At 36.4% G+C, this 18,972-nt stretch overlaps 3 protein-coding genes across 4 annotated transcripts; 2 read left to right on the top strand and 1 right to left on the bottom strand.

Moving 5' to 3' along the window:
* Positions 1-15: 15 nt before the first annotated feature.
* Positions 16-5,488, bottom strand: LOC138304869 (uncharacterized). 2 transcript variants are annotated; one of them, XM_069245229.1, is made up of 4 exons: positions 5,424-5,488; positions 3,251-3,350; positions 1,070-1,311; positions 16-773 (listed from the first exon to the last, which is right to left on the bottom strand). In XM_069245229.1, exons 1-4 carry the CDS (start codon positions 5,486-5,488, stop codon positions 35-37), a joined length of 1,146 nt encoding a protein of 381 aa, XP_069101330.1. In that variant the 3' UTR covers positions 16-34. The 2 variants fall into 2 exon arrangements, with proteins under 2 accessions (XP_069101330.1, XP_069101321.1); XM_069245220.1 differs by lacking the exon at positions 5,424-5,488 and adding an exon at positions 3,787-4,058 and having other exon boundaries at positions 17-773.
* Positions 5,489-6,958: 1,470 nt separating this feature from the next.
* LOC138306658 (uncharacterized) lies at positions 6,959-11,250 on the top strand. Its single transcript, XM_069247133.1, has 2 exons — positions 6,959-7,334; positions 10,826-11,250. The coding sequence occupies exons 1-2, from the start codon at positions 6,959-6,961 to the stop codon at positions 11,248-11,250; spliced, it is 801 nt and encodes a 266-aa protein (XP_069103234.1).
* Positions 11,251-14,887: 3,637 nt separating this feature from the next.
* LOC138311010 (uncharacterized) lies at positions 14,888-17,164 on the top strand. The gene is made up of 2 exons (XM_069252441.1): positions 14,888-16,406; positions 16,710-17,164. Exons 1-2 carry the CDS (start codon positions 15,782-15,784, stop codon positions 17,141-17,143), a joined length of 1,059 nt encoding a protein of 352 aa, XP_069108542.1. The 5' UTR covers positions 14,888-15,781; the 3' UTR covers positions 17,144-17,164.
* The last annotated feature ends 1,808 nt before the right edge of the window (positions 17,165-18,972 follow it).

Below are 18,972 nucleotides of genomic sequence, written 5' to 3'. Positions count from 1 at the left end.
CAGTTACAGTCGTTATTGTCACAAATAGAGTTGTTTAAGAATTATCTTCGTGAACCGCTGTAAGATGGGTGGTTCGGGAGGAAACACTATAGGAGCTGTGTTTGGAAGGCCCAGAACTCAGCTTAGACCGTTCTCGTCTTAAGGCAGACATTTTCTTTCCGAGAAGATTGCTCTCCTGTCTTTTCAATGGTAGCATGAATTTTGGGAAAGGAATCTCACGTAATTTAAGTTTCCTTAAATTATTCAGATGACCTTCACGCATGATTTTGGCGAGTTTTGGTTGTACCAACTTAGCAGAAGTCATTTCTATTTCCGGAAAGATAATTTTCTGAAGTTCATCACCAATAAATCTATTCGATCCTTCTATACACAATGCACATGCACTTGGTCCAAGGATTTCACAAAAGCCTGGTGATTTAGAACAAGAAGGAGGAACTGTTAAGGACGGATAGTTATTTATAGCAACAACACTCGGATCTCGTTCCAAGTCCTTCATTAAAAGTCGAAACGGACTATTTTCGGTCGTTTCCGGTCTTGGCATACCATAACCCGGATGAGCACGTGGAGCTGGAGCCTTGTAAAAGTGCTGGATTACTGCACGATTGAATTTAGTCTGGCTGTTATCTGTCAGATGACTCCGAGAAATATAGTCCCTCTCTCGCTTTTGTTCCGTGTTGTTTAGGACGATCTCGTCGTCATTCTTTCTTGGTGGTTTCACCAGAAATGGTAAATCTCTACCAGCAATATTTTCTTTCTTTAATGAATACAGAGACCTGCAGAAATGATACAGATGATAAAACTTGTAAAACTCATTAATTGATTTTTTTGAACACATAAATCACTGATAAACATCAGATATACAAATAACAATTAAATTGATTCGTTTGTATTTGGTTTCAACATGCGCTCAAAGTTAAATGAATTGACAATGGCCGGAAACTATATCCAGAATAATCCTTATCCCCCTAAATACGGAATCAAAAACACCATAGCGATGCCTCATATAGAAAAATATTGTCTCTCATTGACAGAAGTTCTCGAGTGTCTCACACAATAACCAGACACTTACCCTTTATCGATAAGGTTCCCCTTCCATCTTTCTGGTATATCTGGTTCATCATCCACTTGTTCCCACAATGGTTCGGAGGAGTAGATCTCAAAAGGATGTTTTTTCTGAGTGTGTTTCTTCTGGAATTGTGTTAGATCTAGACTATTACTTCCTCTACGAATGGAAGATCGCCTCCTGCCCTTTAAGTATCCTTCTATGGAGAGCCTCCGACCTCCCTCAAGGTACTCATCCTCAACATGGAGCTGGAGGAACATATTTATGAATGTAAAATGATTTCGATATATGCATCCCTTACTGTAATTGGAAAACCTCGGTACAATAGAGATGACATTTATTTACTTTAATTACTGCATATCAATATACCACTAGACATAAAAGAAATCTATTAATGTATTATCTGACAGGTTTCAAATGGCTCTTGTTTATATTCATTGGTGGTAGATTTCCAGCGAGGTAAATGTATGTCGGGTGTGGCAAGTTTTGATGATTGTTGTGTGGCAGTGTTTGGTGATTGTTTTGTGTGGCAGTATTGGTGATTGTTTTGTGTGGTAGATTTTGATGATTGTTTTGTGTGGCTGTGTTTGGTAATTGTTTTGTGTGACAGTGTTTGATGATTGTTTTGTGTGACAGTGTTTGATGATTGTTTTGTGTGGCAGTGTTTGGTGATTGTTTTGTGTGGCTGTGTTTGGTGATTGTTTTGTGTGGCTGTGTTTGGTGATTGTTTTGTGTGGTAGTTTTTGGTGATTGTTTTGTGTGGCATTTTTTTGATGATTGTTTTGTGTGATAGTGTTTGATGATTGTTTTGTGTGACAGTGTTTGATGATTGTTTTGTGTGGCTGTGTTTGGTGATTGTTTTGTGTGATAGTGTTTGATGATTGTTTTGTGTGGCAGTTTTTGGTGACTGTTTTGTGTGACAGTGTTTGGTGATTGTTTTTGTGTGGTAGATTTTAGTGATTGTTTTGTGTGGCAGTGTTTGGTGATTGTTTTGTGTGGCGGTGTTTGTGGTGATTGTTTTTTTGTGACAGTGTTTTATGATTGTTTTGTGTGGCAGTTTTTGGTGATTGTTTTGTGTGGCGGTGTTTGGTGATTGTTTTGTGTGGTAGTGTTTGGTGATTGTTTTGTGTGACAGTGTTTGATGATTGTTTTTGTGACAGTGTTTTATGATTGTTTTGTGTGGCAGTTTTTGGTGATTGTTTTGTGTTGCAGGTATTGGTGATTGTTTTGTGTGACAGTGTTTGGTGATTGTTTTGTGTGACAGTGTTTGGTGATTGTTTTGAGTGGTAGTGTTTGGTGTTGGTTTGTGAGGTAGTGTTTGATGATTGTTTTGTGTGTCAGTTTTTGGTGATTATTTTGTTTGGTAGTGTTTTGTGATTGTTTTGTGTGGTAGTGTTTGGTGATTGTTTTGTGTGGCGGTGTTTGGTGATTGTTTTGTGTGGTAGTGTTTGGTGATTGTTTTGTGTGACAGTGTTTGATGATTGTTTTTTGTGACAGTGTTTTATGATTGTTTTGTGTGGCAATTTTTGGTGATTGTTTTGTGTTGCAGGTCTTGGTGATTGTTTTGTGTGACAGTGTTTGGTGATTGTTTTGTGTGGTAGTGTTTGGTGATTACTTTGTGTGACAGTGTTTTATGATTGTTTTGTGTGGCAGTTTTTGGTGATTATTTTGTTTGGTAGTGTTTGGTGTTGGTTTGTGTGGTAGTGTTTGGTGATTGTTTTGTGTGGCAGTTTTTAGTGATTGTTTTGTGTAGCAGGTCTTGGTGATTGTTTTGTGTGACAGTGTTTAGTGATTGTTTTGTGTGACAGTTTTTGGTGATTGTTTTGTGTGGTAGTGTTTGGTGTTGGTTTGTGTGGTAGTGTTTGGTGAGTGTTTTGTGTGGCAGTGCTTGGTGATTGTTTTGTGTGGCAGGTTTTGAGGATTGTTTTGTGTGGCAGTGTTTGATGAGTGTTTTGTGTGGCAGTGCTTGGTGATTGTTTTGTGTGGCAGTTGTTGGTGATTGTTTTGTGTGGCAGTGTTTGGTGATTGTTTTACACATTTCCTGTACTACTGATGCTGTAGTTTCTCTCGAAAGATTTTACTTTCTTCTTAGTCTTTTTAAAACTGATTTTCATACAGAACGTTTCATCTCAAGTTGATTTCAAACAGATCGTTTTACTTATTACTATAGTTCAGTAAACTACCTACCGATGATCTTCTTCTCCCGGCCCCACGAAGTGCTCCTTCGGGTAAGTCCGGAAGGATATCATTGTCCTCTTCCATTTCCTCCGTATCCATATCGTTTTGTCTAGGGAAACAATCACGTAAACTATTAAATGATGTTGTCATTAGGAACAAATGGTTAACAAAGACCTTAAAAATCGGATAGTTTTTGTAATGCCTTTGTACTAGATAGTAATGTATTCTCACAGTTGCGTAGATGATGTTTTATTTTGAAAAGTGGCAGGGTGCTGGATTAAAACATGATTTTGAGAACATACTAATATATATCATTAAAAGCTAAAATTCATGCGCGCGGTTCTGTTAAGTATTATACACATGTGCCATTTCACAATATGTTTTACAGTTATTTGTTTTATGTTGAAAAAAACGAGTCATACTTCAGACTTGTTGGTATTTTCACTAAATATTAAGTATATCAAAACTACATAAATATAAAACCGAGCCGTACTTCAAACTTTGTGATTTACAAAAACTACATAAACATTTAAACACTTACTTACCGACCGATCAACAAGACATTCATTATTATTCTACATCAGAATAAACGCCATTTTGTTTCCAAAAACAAATCCTTTCCTGTCCAACTAAAATATGTTACCGTGTTCTAACCATGTTACTTCGTTAATCCATCCACAAGATATTAAAGTTTCTCTTGGTCAAGTATGTATTGCCCGATAATCCGGATCATCGTACAAATCCGAGATCAAGCTGTGTACCTCGGCTCATGATTGTGTTAGAGAGGTAATTTAAACTTCTCTTTTATTCTGTGCAGTATGTTACGATCGATATTACTAAATGCTGAACGACTCATGAATATAATACCACGTTGTTCAAGTTTAATAAATCTTATTAATAAAACAATTAGTTCAGATGTGCATTTGATGTTATTCGACATTGTGAATGGATATCACGATACCGTTTTAGATGTTAATTGTAAACAGGTCTCCCTGCATGACAATGTAACTGTCCGCCTATTCCAGCTATTTAGCCGTCAAATAGTAGTAATTGGATTTTTAAAAGCTATGATCCCATGTATCATCTACAATATACGCAATGCAAAATGCTTTTCTTGGCAATCACATTATGTTTTTGTCGTACAAATAATTTTTTCTCACTATATTTTACCATAATTAAGATATTTACTTTGAATGTTTCAGAAATATAAAGAAATTTATTTTTATTTTTATCAATATCTTTATTATATTTTTCAAAATAAATGTATTCTTTTTTAATTTTATCTTTGCCGATATTCTGTTTCATCATCTATCAACATATGTCAATTGTTTATTATTTTGTACATTATTTAGCGTTTAGCGTATTCCAAATTACACGCAGTTGACAACATTTGCCAACCGTATGTCTTTTAAAAATAGACAATACGTGCTACATTATATAAGTGTATGTCCACGGTTAATGCTTTCTCCAAATTTCTCATTTAAGTTGACAAATAATGCTTTATCATTGATAAAAGTGGTTATTTAAAGATTATTTCTTATAAAGTTTAGCAACATACTACATTATTTAAATGCTTTTGTTTTCAAAGTTTATTTAAGCCTAAAGTACGTCATTCCATCCAATTTCTCTTAACCAACATTTAAATTTATTTCTGTAATTTAATTATTTAAATATTATTACTTAAAATGTCAGGTATGATTTCAATTGTTATAATTACGGTACTTTTAGGGTATTGTGAACAATTTGTCTATTTGCAACTAATTTCAAAGTATGTTCTTGGATTATTAAGAGAATTATCATTGTTGAATAGTTAGTTCGCATGATCTTAAATACATGTATGGATAAAAGTGCATTAAAAAATATGTTCAATTTTCGAACATTTAGAACAATTATGTCCTCAAAAGCACGTGTCAATATTTGGATATGATTACGGGTTTAAGAACGTTACCATTATTTCAATCATCTATTTATCGACAATTCCCACACTTATGCTTTATGTTTTGTGTTTCCATTCCTCCACAATAATTTGTTGAAACCCCGACTTCTTAAAATGTCATTTCCATTTCAGCTTTTTATCTTATTGCTTTTAAGATGATATAGGCAAATGAATTAAATTACAGATGAGCCTATATAAATTATGTTCTTTTCTCAAATTGTGACAATAAAAACGTTTGTAACTTACGTCGTTGAGTACTCGACATATCGAGGCCTATGGGTTGGCACTTCAAATAGATCCTGGAGACTCATACTTGAGACATCTGTACCTTTCTAAGACAGATCAAACACTGTACCCTTGTTAATGCATGGACTAATACTTAGAAGTGGATAGACTGTACATGAGACATTTCTGGGAGTTCCCATAGGACGTTTGCCATGTTATGCGGTATTAACTTGGCTGCATGTTGGATGATTACCCATTTAAGGTATTAGACTTACCTATTTGACACTTGTTTGAGCTCTAAGTGTAATTAATCTGTACTAAATAAATACACGTCCAGGCTGAATAATTCGAACCTTCACATAATCACAGTGTGGTTTTACATTACAGGGTCCAGACTTAATTTCCAGTTCGATGCATGATATATTATATTATCTGTGTTCTACGATGCACCGTGGTGTTTTTGACAAGAGAGGTGACAGTTCTACATAATAAACATCAAATATCTTCGTTTAGTTTTGTTTAAATATGTTTGAATTTATTAAGATATGTAAAAGTTAAAGGGACTAAGCATAGATAAAAAATGATACCACTCAGATGTCGCTGGAAGTAACCGTGATGTAGCCTGTGTAGTGTGCATTGTATGGATGTGTACAAAAATATTTGTTAATCGAATACATATAAATATATGTATATAAATAAAAGTATAAGCTTATGGCTTTTTATACGGCAAAACTATAAATTGGTCATTTGTAAATGATTAACATGTTGTGATTGATCTTTGAATTGATTGTCTTCAAAATTTCCATAAAATATAACGACTATCCATTTGTGTTGCTACTCAACATCATCTTCCAGTGTATTGCCAAACATACCCAAGGTCAAAGATAAAACATGTGTCATTTACCCATGTACGAAGTGTGCCCGACAAGCTCGGGATTTCAACCTTTACGATAATTCCTAACCGTTATGACGGTGTCAACAAAAATGTTATTCTAGAAAGTAGACGATATGAAGACTAAGGTATCAATTCATTGGTGCCAACAATATAGAACACGATAAAAAAACCGAGATATGTTTAGATTCCCAAGCTTCAAGTTGTTATCTGGTCGAAAAAACACTTTTAAGTTCATCACATACTGACTATTAAACTTTATTATTGCCAACTGTTGTCGTATATTTGCATACATATCCATCGGTGTATAAAGTTGGTAAGTACGCGGAAGTAAGACGAAATAGAGATAACTATAAGGAAATATAATAAAATAATTAATGTATGCCCAACTAAAACAACAAACAGAAGATAGACGGTATTCTAAATGAATACTGTTGAAGGAACATTGTCATGTTATCCGGATTTGTCTATAGGATCGGGTCGTGTTTCTAAGAAGATAGACGGTGTTATAAATGTATACTGTTGAAGGAACACTGTCTGTCATGTTTTCTAATCTGTCTATGGGGTCGGGTCGTGTGTCAAAGAAGATAAGACAATCACACTTTCAGTAGCATCAGGACATGCAGCAGTCATGATCGTAAAATTCGCTTTCATACTGTGCGTAATGAATTATTTTTATCCTCTTTATGCAAACTACATCAGTCCAAACAAGCAACCATTGCTGGAGCTAGAAAAGTCCGTTTACCAAAAGATCGGAGTAATGGAACGACTGCTGACCGAAATGGGTGCCAGGTTTGACCGACTTGAAACAGTCCTTACCAATCAGGAGTCTGAAATGGCAGAACTTAGGCGGCGGGTTGAATTACTGGACTGCAAACTTAGGCGGCGGGTTGAATTACTGGACCGGGCAATACTTCATAAGGATACAATCATCGACAGTTTAGTGGAAAGGATTGCAGACATGAACCAACCATTACCCATATTAGGGGAGGACAAAGTACCGCAGCAACACTTGAACAAGGACTCATCCATATCGGGCAGTATAAACATGCTTATGACTAACATGAGACTCGCGAATCTTCATTTCATAGGTCATCAAGTGATTCGTTGGAATTGCCCACTGACAATGCAAAGGTCATTTCTCCAAGAATAAAAACAAAACCTAAGTAAATACTAAGGAAGGTGATTTGTGGCAAATAAGATATGAAAAATAAAGAAGTATTACCAAGAAAAGCATTACTTTTTTCCACAAAAGTATTGTGTTTATTCGCAAAAGTAGCTCTCAGTAAGTTTTGTCATATCTTGCTCTAATTTGGCACTTACAGGCTTCCGTATAAATCCAGTCTTAAAATCACATATCCTATATGGCCAAGGACTGCTTAAAGAATAAAGTATACAATGTAATTTTAAAAACTTGTTCTTGAGTTTAAAAACAAACAACAAATAATAACGCATTGTTTCTGGTCAAATTGAATGCTTTTTGATTAGCTATGTAAATTATTAAAAAGTTATTTTTGAATACGGTACGATTAACAAATATATATATAGAGGTTCTGCCATTCGTTTTCCTTCATATCATATTTATGATACGACTTTAGAATTTTTCATTTTTTGCGAGCCTGTGGCGAGCAAAAAATGAAAATCTCGAAACTCTTATCATAAATCTAATACGAAGGGAAACAAATGATAGATTATATTTATCCTATGACTAAGATTTTCTTTTGTTACTCCCTTTTGAAGTTTTCTGTCAGATGATCAAATCAGTTGAGATTCGGACGGTATCACTAGAAAACAAATGTCAGTCAAGTACCAATACACCAATAGCACATAAGCGACTACATAAGCGACATTTAATATTGTGAGGTTTTCGTGGCGTCACAGATTGCCGTTTGGCGCGAATATACATTTCCCAACAGTCATTCACGGTTGTCGTCATGCAGGATTTCTGGACGCCTTTTTTTCACCGCTTTGAGCTTTTACTCTTTGATTAAGAAAATTTGAAAGATTTTTTTAATCGGTTATCAAGTTCAAATGTATACGAGAAGGGTGAGAATTGACCTCCTACTGGTTGATCCATTGTATGAAAGTAGGACACGTTTGTTGAACATTGTGATACGAATATGTTAATAAATGTAACACTGTTATATATATAAAAATAAAATTATGCATTTTGGTAAATTTCCAGGATAAAAAGAATACGTGGTCAGTGTCTTAACATATAAGCTGTAATTTTGGCTCGTGACAGAAAGACAAAAGTGGCTCGACTTCTTTACTCTCGGCGAAATGCAGCTTATAATAATCAATCAATGTATATATTGGAATCTTAGGAAATCTCCTTCCGCGTGCATTCGCTCTCTTAATAACATATTTTCACTGTTAGATATCGATGAGTTAACTATCCTTTTCCACATAATTTTGGAGGGAAATTGTGCTGCCTTTACATATGTTATAAGATGACATTGAAGAGTATAATTTTTCAAAAGCTTTATAATATCAGGAATAAATCCAGTTTGTACAGAAGGAACGCAATGAACTGAAAGATTTGATACTTGAGTATAAACATTTGTTTCCGGATACAGATGCTATCTATCATGACGTGGATGTAGGTGATGCGCCACCTGTCAAGCAACATCCTTACCGTGTCAATCCTTTGAAAGAAGAACATTTAAAGAAAGAAATTCAAAACATGTTGGACAATGATATTATTGAACCAAGCAAAAGTGAATGGAGCTCTCTATGTGTTCTGGTGCCAAAGCCAGACAAGACATACCGATTCTGTACTGACTTCAGAAAAGTAAACTCTGTCAGTAAAACAGACTCTTATCCAATTCCAAGGATTGACTCGTGTATTGACAATGTTGGCAAAGCCAAGTACGTAAGCAAGTTGACCTGTTGAAAGGATATTGGCAGGTGCCATTAACAGAAAGAGCTAAAGAAGTGTCGGCATTTGAAACCTCACAAGGTTTGTACCAGTACAAAGTTATGCCGTTTGGTATGAAGAATGCCCCAGCAACATTTCAACGTCTTCTTAACAGCGTGATATCAGACCTGGAAGGCTGTGATGGATACATTGATGACGTCATCAACTACCACGACACGTGGGAAGACCATCTACGCGGGATTCGTGAATTCTTCGAGAGACTCACTACCATGACTGTAAACTTATTGAAATGTGAATTTTGTCATGCAACAGTTGAATTTGTAGGCCATGTTGTAGGACAGGGGCAGGTTAAACCTGTTCAGGCCAAAGTAGAATCAATTATAGATTTTCCATCTCCTGGAAGCAAGAGAGAGCTGATGAGATTTCTTGGTATGGCTGGATACTACAGAAAATTTTGTCAAAATTTCTCTGTTATAGCAGCTCCACTTACTGCTTTGTTCAAGGAAAATGTCAAATTTGTCTGGTCTAACGAATGTAAGTCTGCCTTTGAGAAATTGAAAGCCATACTATCAAACTCACCAGTTCTGACTGCTCCAGATTTTAATAAACAGTTTAAACTGTTTGTTGACGCCAGCGATGTAGGTGTTGGTGCTGTTTTGATGCAAGAAGGTTCTGAACAAATTGACCATCCAATTTGTTATTTCTCGAAGAAGTTTGAGAAATTATTCCGCCATTGAGAAAGAATGTTTAGCGTTGATTTTGGCATTGAACCAATTTGATGTATATCTCTGCACTACAGTTGTGCCTGTGTTGGTCTTCACCGACCATAACCCTTTGACTTTCATTGGGAAAATGAAAAACAAAAATCAAAGAATTCTCAGGAGGAGTTTGACTTTGCAAGAGTACAATCTTGACATCAAACATATCAAAGGAAAAGACAATATTCTGGCTGATGCTTTATCAAGGATTTAAATATAACTTGATATTTTAAGAAAGTTTCCTTTCCAAGAAAACTTTCTTTTCTTTAAGGAGGAGTGTGTTATGTATGACACTAAATACATGTAGTTATTAGATAAGGGAGATAACTCCTATAGCTTTATTATTGATACATCCTATAAAGTTCATATCATTAATTTAGGCTCTAGAACTTTCTAGAATAATATCATGTATAAACATACTTGTTTGTAAACATGTTGATTATAAGTAGGGATCTAGATTGATCTATTTCCACTGTTTTTAGTTAGATATATGAACTTTATAGGATGTATCAATAATAAAGCTATAGGAGTTATCTCCCTTATCTAATAACTACATGTATTTAGTGTCATACATAACAACACATATAGACAAACGCAGCGCTCGCGAATATATATGTTATATTACGCACGCGAGTAAAACACAGCACGGCAAAGATATATATTAATATTATTATTCACTACAAATTGTATATTTGTAAATATTGGAACATCTTTTAAATACACTTTTATACCACTTTTATTTAATACATAAATTCACATAAAATATGACCCTACTACAATAGGACTTATTTTTATGTATATAAAGTAATATTTCCAAAATATATATATGGTTAATAATGAAAAGTTCATTTACGAATTTTGCATTATCTTGCGTGCCACATTTGTGTTGCAGGTGTCGGCCCTTCCCTAACACAGCGCGTTGCATTTCACGTTGAACTTTCCGGCTACAGAAATTTGCATGAAGACAACACAATCGTATATGATCTGGTGAAAGTGAACAATGGCAATGGCTACAATTCAGGGGACGGTATTTTTACAGTTCCGGAGTCAGGAACGTATGTATTCTCTTGGAAGTCTATCTGTGAAAAACAGCAATATTTTCAAACTGTTATTGTGGTCAATGGCGCAATAATGGGGTCATCATTTACAGATGCTTCGCACAACGAGATATATGATCAGAGTACCGCTGTGGTTGTCCTATTGCTGTCTGAAGCAGATCACATCTTTATAAGGATGGGAGCACATTGGGGACACGGATCGCTTTTGAGTCGAACCGATATTGGGAAGCCTACATTCTCTGGCTGGAAACTGGAGTAAAAGGGGGGACAGTCTGCCAGTTGTTCTGTTATGTCACTATAAATAAAGTCCTTTTACAATCTATAAAGAGGTTACTTATGACTTCTTTACGTGGTCGATAATCTAATCATCGCTCAGACGTGGGTATCTTTGCAAAACATTTTATCATTACACAATGTGGATAAACTTCAAATCTAAATATTCACGATGGGATAAATATCATGGTATAGTAACAACGTATTCCCGAAGATGCTTTAGTATTGACTTCTCACAAGATCGTCTTCCGTTTCATGATTTTATCAACTCACAGGTCAAAATCATATTTATATTTAGAACATCACATGATAATTACTAGAAATGCGATTGGATAACAGCAATGATCTTTTTTGCAGTTCCCTGTCCTTCTTGACTACGGGAGACTGTACCGACTACGGGAACTATATCAAAGTATCTTCCCCCGGGAATGAACACGCGACCAAATATATGACGTCATAATGAATGTCATGTGACGTACTAAATCTAGTATTGCCCTTTCCCTCGGGAACAGTTCTAAAGTGTTGTCTGGCGAGGTATAGTCCCCTCGTCTTCGACTCGGGGACTATACCTCGCCAGACAACACTATAGAAGAACAGTTCCCGAGGGAAAGGGCCATAATAGAATATTAGTACATCACGTGACAGAATACTGGATTCTGATTGGCTACACACATGAGTTCTATTTGCAATAGTGCCCGGGCAAGCGGGCACTATTGAAGTGGCGCGAAATTGAACGTTGACGTATTGTGACGTCATCATTTCACGACGTCATTATAACGTTGCGCTTCGACCAAGACGTCAAGATGGCGGACATGCTGTTGTGTGCGGGAATGGAAGTAAAAGGTGTTTTTATACAGAAGACAGTTCACTAATGTTCTATATTGATCTACTTTTAATCTTTGTGAAGCTGAATCCCGTTTTTATAGACTCCCATATTTCTGCAACAACTCATATGTTGTACTTTTAATGTAACAACGTGGTGTGGACATGAATATAGCATTGTGAGGTATCGCTTGACGTGCTTCTATTACGATGACATGAAAAACGGTCTCATGTCAGGGTGATGTACTAAACCCATTATGGCCTTCGGCTCGGGCACTATTCCATTCTCATGACAATACTATGGTGGCAGTGTACAGTAGATTTGAAAAATTCAGCAAAATAAAGTGCAGGCTTTAATTTTGTACACACAGCTTTTTAACCTTAAATGACATCTATATAAAAGTATATATATTTTTAATCTACACAACATTTGCAATTGTTATGCAGAGTTCATTTTTGGACAGGTCTGCTTTTTGTGGTTTTGTGAGCTTGTAAAACCATGGTAACCAAATTTGTATTTTTTTTAAATGCAAAAAATTGGGATTTTCAACCCAAAATTACACCCCCTCTATGAGAATTTTTTTTCTTGGACACAGTTTAAAACCAAGCATCACTGCCGTGATAGCGGATGTGAGCCTATTTCGACATAGGTATATCATTAAACTTTTGAGCAATCTTTCCTCGTACCCCGTCTATCAATTTCTGCTGCTACAGTATTGAGTTTTTCCATCTGAGACGCACATCCGGATTCCCTCTAAACCATTAATCTCGAACCCATTTTGGGGAATTCCTTTATGCAAATATGAAGCCTGCATATAATTCTCTAGATTGAATTCACCAATTTTAGGATATATACATTTTTTTTATTTTTTATGCATATAATAAAACAGGGGTTTCTGCTTAATAAAAATCTCACCCATGGCCATTCGGTCTTACTGTTCACTGCTACCTATGAGGCTTCACCTTTCCGACGCGAAAATTAATTGACCAATCACTGCACCGGAAAAAATTATCTCCGTTACACAAAATAATCGGCCGCCATATTGGATGATGTTTGTGGGACTTAGTTACGGTATCTAAGGTGGTGGGGCTTAGCGGCGGATTCTCGGTAAGGTGAATAGCCCTCTCAACCAGGCCATAATAGATAAATTAATATGAATTTAAGGCAAAGCCTCAGAAGAGCGCAGCTACATACAGTTAGGATTATAACCTCAGAATGAGATAAAAAAAACTGTTTAAACTTGTAATTTTAAAAAAATACTATTCTTCAATATTTGTGTCTAGCAGTCATCATATTCAGGTCAGAAAGAAATATTCAACTGGATTATTTTTCGTTCTTGTGTCTTTCCAATGCGAAAAACTTGGCAACATGCCATGTATCAAAAATGCGCGGGAATATGTGGCGTCAGCTTTAGCACCAAGCTTCCTGACGTCACGGCTAACGGTGCCGTGCGCTTGACAACACACAGACAGTAGACTGGTTCCCTTAGTTCTCTAATCTCCGCCAGTATAGCATTTTGACCAGTACATTTATTGTGTCGTTCTTATCCTTGTGTAGTTATCTAAAACTACTTACAGTAATTTCAAAGTGTGTCCTGGTCATAAGTTTTGTCTACAGAGAAAATTTAAAATCTCGTCGTGTTGATAACGAGAATTAAAACATGGCTGCCTGCATGGTGGCGCGAGACTTTTCCCGCGGGACACGATTTCAAAGTCCAAGGGGTACTGAAATGTATTGGAATCTATATGCTCACACACGTGTTATGGTTAGTAGAGCTTCGCTCTACGCGGCCTTCGGCCGCGCAGAGAGCTGCGCTCTTATGATGCCGAGGGATGACATAGTACCCGAGATGGAGGCGAGGGTACTATGCCATCACATGAATACACTATAACACCATAGTGCCTTCAAAAGAAGGCAATAATGTTTTAGTACATAACGAATTGAAAAAAAAATATAAGACAAACAATTATGTATGATCACCAATAACAATTTAATTAAACGATTGCGGCCACGTGTAACGTTAAGAAATGCCATGTTCGGGGGCGTTTAAATACATTTTTCCAGGCAGAAATCTTTGAAAATATTCACTGCATATTTCGTTGCTTGCTCAATTCAATTTGCTATTTTGTTCTTTGGTAAATTCGTCAGCATTCAAGTCTCCGTGACAATTATGTTTTGCAAAACGTCGTCCTCACACAGCTTGTTGAACAGCGAACAGTGCAGATAGCGTCAGTGACGTCATTTTTGTCAATAAGACGTTCGTAATAAAAAAACAGCGCCAAACCATAGTCACCCAGGAAACCATAGTCCCGGGACTATGGCTAAATAGTGCCTGGGGGCTGAGCCAATGGAAACGCGAGAAAAAGACACGTTACGTAATAGAACTCTATCTCTGTTAGCGATGTTTTTTGTTCCGTCTCGTGGTCGAGACATACCAAACTTCGTAGCATTATGGAAGTGAAAACCTGATAGTAATTTTATATAACTATTAGATATGTCCTGCTGGGTGGATGATAGAATATACAGCTCATGGATCAGAGATACAGCATTATAAACTGGGCAATACCACCCCTTCAAAGAGACAGACACAGTGTAGTAAAGTCATCCAAATCGTACAAAACACAACAACAATTTAACTTATTATATAGAGCTTAATTGAACGACCTTAGCCATCATCAGGACACACAAGAAACAAAACTGGTAATACGATCTGTATGTTATGTAAACTTTTAGATATCTTTTTCGATAGAATATCATAAATTGACGTTGAAACATTATCATTGAAATGAAGGATCTTTTGGATCTGTTATTGACAAACACCCTGCCATGAGCACAGCGACAAACGAAGAGTGACAATGAGCAAGCCAAGAGCGACAGTGCAACAATGCGCCAAGAGAAGAGCGACTGTGTGCCATCCAAAGAGCGACAGTGCAACAATGCGCCAAGAGAAGAGCGACTGTGTGCCATTCAAAGAGCAACAAAGAGTGTGTTCGTTACACTTCGATTGGCACATTGTTGGTTGCTCTTCGCTTGGTAACCATCGCTCTTTGCATTGCGCATTGTCGTTCTTTGCTTTGCACACGTTCGCTTTTAGTTTGACACATTGTCGCACTGTCGGTCTTTACTTGGCGTACTGTCACTCCTCGCTTGACACACTGTTACTGTTCACTTGGTACACTGTCGCGTTGTCGCTCTTCGCATGGCCCACTGTTTTTTTTTTGTTTTTTTTTTGTTTTTTTTTTTGTTTTTTTTTCTTCACAGTACAAATATTTTATTCCCCCAGCTGTATATGATGTGTGTATACATACACATCAGTAATTTGGTGAGAACTGCCAGGGTGTGCCAACTGTTGTTCTTTGCCTGGCGTGGTCGCAAATGTAACAGTGCGACACAGCCGAACACCAGCCACTATAGAAAGGGAATATACACTGATTACAATCTTTATGTTAGCGTCTATTGAATGCGGTAATTATTAGTGATATAGCATTTTTAAGTTCACTTATCTTTGTTGTGCTTGAAGTTGTTCCCATTTGAAAACTATAACTAGTACATGCCCGACTTCCTACATGGTACGCTAGTACGCTAGTGGACACTTGGATCACTAATGTAGAACTAGTATTATTATCTTATCGTCACGTAATCCAGAAATAGAAACGAGATAGAAATATAGGCCAGATCAGTAGATTGAAGCTCTATGGCAATGGTTTCAATTAACGCCAAAATGTCCTCTACCTCTGTGAAGTTGATTTTAATTGTGTGCATAGCTGGTTGTTTTGGGTCACTAAAAGAAGCAACCCTTGACCAATACGATAATCAATGGCATGACCTTGTGACCTTTGTGTACCAGAAAATTGACGGAATGGAACGTATGTTGACCGAAAAAGACAAGCATGTAGAACAGCTAAGATCAGACTTGGTTTACCAGAAGAATGAAATCACCCAGCTTAGACAAAAAGTGGTTTCTCTCGAGCGTGAAATGGTATACAAAGACACCATGGTTGATAGATTGGAAGGCAGGGTGACAGATGTGGAAATGTATATCAATGACACTGTCCCATATAAAACAAAATCAACTGGATTTGCAAATGTGAACACGGATTTTAATCTATTGAGAGATAAAATTCCAGATAATTATCAATCTCTCGCAAATGCAACTGCTAACACTCTTCACAATCAGGACTCATTTCATCTCTCCGTCAACGAAACTTACGAATCTTTGCTTCGTCAAGATGAAAAGTCTTCCTCTAGATCCAGAGTCTCTCAGAAAACTAGTAAGCAGAATATCTCAAAGGCGGCAATTCCAAGAATGTTTCATAAACGTAAGCTTATACTTGTTATGCTGTGTTGTTCAGGAACAAGAACTATTAAAAATATATATGGTTTGTCGCGTCTCATATACTTCACTTTCCATTAAAAAGTTATCTTATGTTTCAAATTGATTGTAATGTCTGTGTTGGTATAATAACACGTATTCGCCAATGAAATCATTTATTTGAATTTATCAAACTAGTGTGACGATATTAAGCTGACCATTGATCCATTCATGTGACCAATCTGTCCAAATATTTCATTCTTGGAGAGGAAACTTTCGATCCTTTATTCAGCATTACACTGTTTTGCAGGTATCACCCCATCTAGTCAGTCTCCAGGACAACGCGTTGCGTTCCACTCCAGCCTAGCTACAGACCGGAAATACCACGAGGATAATACAGTGGTCTACGATCACAAGAAACTAGACCATGGAAACGGCTACAATCCTTTCGACGGTATATATACCGTGCCAGAATCCGGAACTTACGTAATAACGTGGACGTCACTTTGTTATGGGAATCAGCAATTCCAAACCGTCCTGGCGGTGAATGGAGCGTACGCGGGATCGTCGTGGACAGATGCTGAGGTAGTAAACGACGTCCACCAAACGACGGCTGTTGTTGTTGTCGCCTTACATCAGGGAGATAGAGTCCTGATCCGTATGGGAAGTACCTATGGACACGGAAACATTCTGAGCCGAACAAACTTTGGAGAATCTACCTTCTCAGGTTGGAAACTGGATTGATAAAGACGCATACCACACAAATATGACTTTCGTTGTTTTTCCTTTGGCTTTAAAAAGGTGTAGATTTTAATTAGACATACATTATTTTTCTAACTTCGGCCACACGTGTGTGTGTGGTTTTTTTTATATGAAGCATATGCCTATGTTTCAAAACCAAGTTGAACTCCACAATAGGGGCTATTGAAACTTACATATAAAATAAATACGGCAAACGGTGTAGAAACTACAAATGTTCACATTGATTTCGTAAAATATGAAAATGTACATTTATCGGCCATTACACTATTGTACGTCAACAACATGCTGTTATAGATACCAATAGCATTACAACCTGAACCTGCCAAGCTCCGATATGATAAAACTAAAATAAATAGACATTGACACAATTCCCAGAATCCACCGAAATTCGGGGTTTTTCATTCCAAAAGTGCTAAAGTCGTGTAAAATATTTTCTGAAATATTAGTCAATGCTGGTATAATGAATCAAAATATATATTGACAAAGTTTCAGAACAACTTTATTGATTTACTCTTATCGACAAAGAATTTAATATTGATGTTTCATACCAAGCATTGGGACTGATTCACCTTGATCATATTCACATATACAAAATACATGTTTTGTTGCGTTTATCGTGTATTCGTCCATACTAAATGATATCAGTTTGTCAATATGTGTTATAACTTATAAATCCAGAAGTCGGAACCATGACGTTAAGGGGCAGAAACTTGTTCATTCATGTCTTTATTTCTCCATAATTTGAAGAGTTACAATGAAAGTATTATATTATGATTAACAGGAAAACAACAGAAACTTTAGGTAATTAAGGAGAAAATTGGCACAGTGCAAAACAATCACAAAATATGACAAAAATTATACCAAAGAGTGTAGGATGCATTGAGACATACTCTTACTAGTTAAAGTGAATAGTCGGGCAAAGGAAACCAGTCTAAATGCGTTCTTTGGCCTTCCAAAAGTCATTGCATACCATAATTATGGTCAAGTTCTGCTTGCGGTGTCCAGTTTTGACCATTGAAATTTTGGGGAAGCCCCGTGTAAATTTAGCACAGTTCTAAATATAAATTCGCCAAACTCTCTGAAAACGAGGCTGCGTGGAAATGTCAACATGGACATGTGTTTCTCAGTCGTTTCGGTTTCGTTTCGTGTGATAAACCACTAATGTGGTATGTAAATTGTTGTTTTGAGATGATACATTTGGTGCAAATGAAGTATTCTTACATTAATGACAATGCTTTGTAATCATTTTTCGATAAAAGCATCTTTATACATGGAAATCGGCACAAATATTCTGCCGATGCAGAGATGGGGCCACGGCAAGGGGCAATTATTGCAGCATCGCATTCGTCGTATTTTACATCAACCGAATCATGAAGGTTAAATACAAATAATCGTAACATAATTTCCCATTTAAAACCACACGAAAACGTTCCATACAACGTCCATGCATGTAGCTGTCAAAGATGTGAAAATAAATTAGCTCATACATAGATATTTTACAAGTACAATATATGTGTTCAATTATTCGTGTAGTTTTTTGCAGAGATTTAATTAAATTATCTATGTCTCTGGTTTTTTTTGTAAACAATATTTGAGTTCTGGAGAGAGATGACATGAATGTCCAGCTGGAAGGAAAGAAACTTTTATGATGTATATGTATTGTACAATGTATATATGTAAACGTTCATTCCATGTAGCTGCTATAGAATTACAACTAGGAAATTCTCTCAAATATTGATAATATTTAATTCTTCACATTCATGTAGGCCTATGCTGTGAGAATTAACACATCATATATATTTCCAGAAAAC

The sequence above is a fragment of the Argopecten irradians genome, chromosome 1, assembly GCF_041381155.1.
Source record: "Argopecten irradians isolate NY chromosome 1, Ai_NY, whole genome shotgun sequence".
NCBI lineage: Eukaryota > Metazoa > Mollusca > Bivalvia > Pectinida > Pectinidae > Argopecten > Argopecten irradians.
Note: the sequence above shows the minus strand (reverse complement) of the source record. Positions and strands in the feature narration are given on the sequence as shown.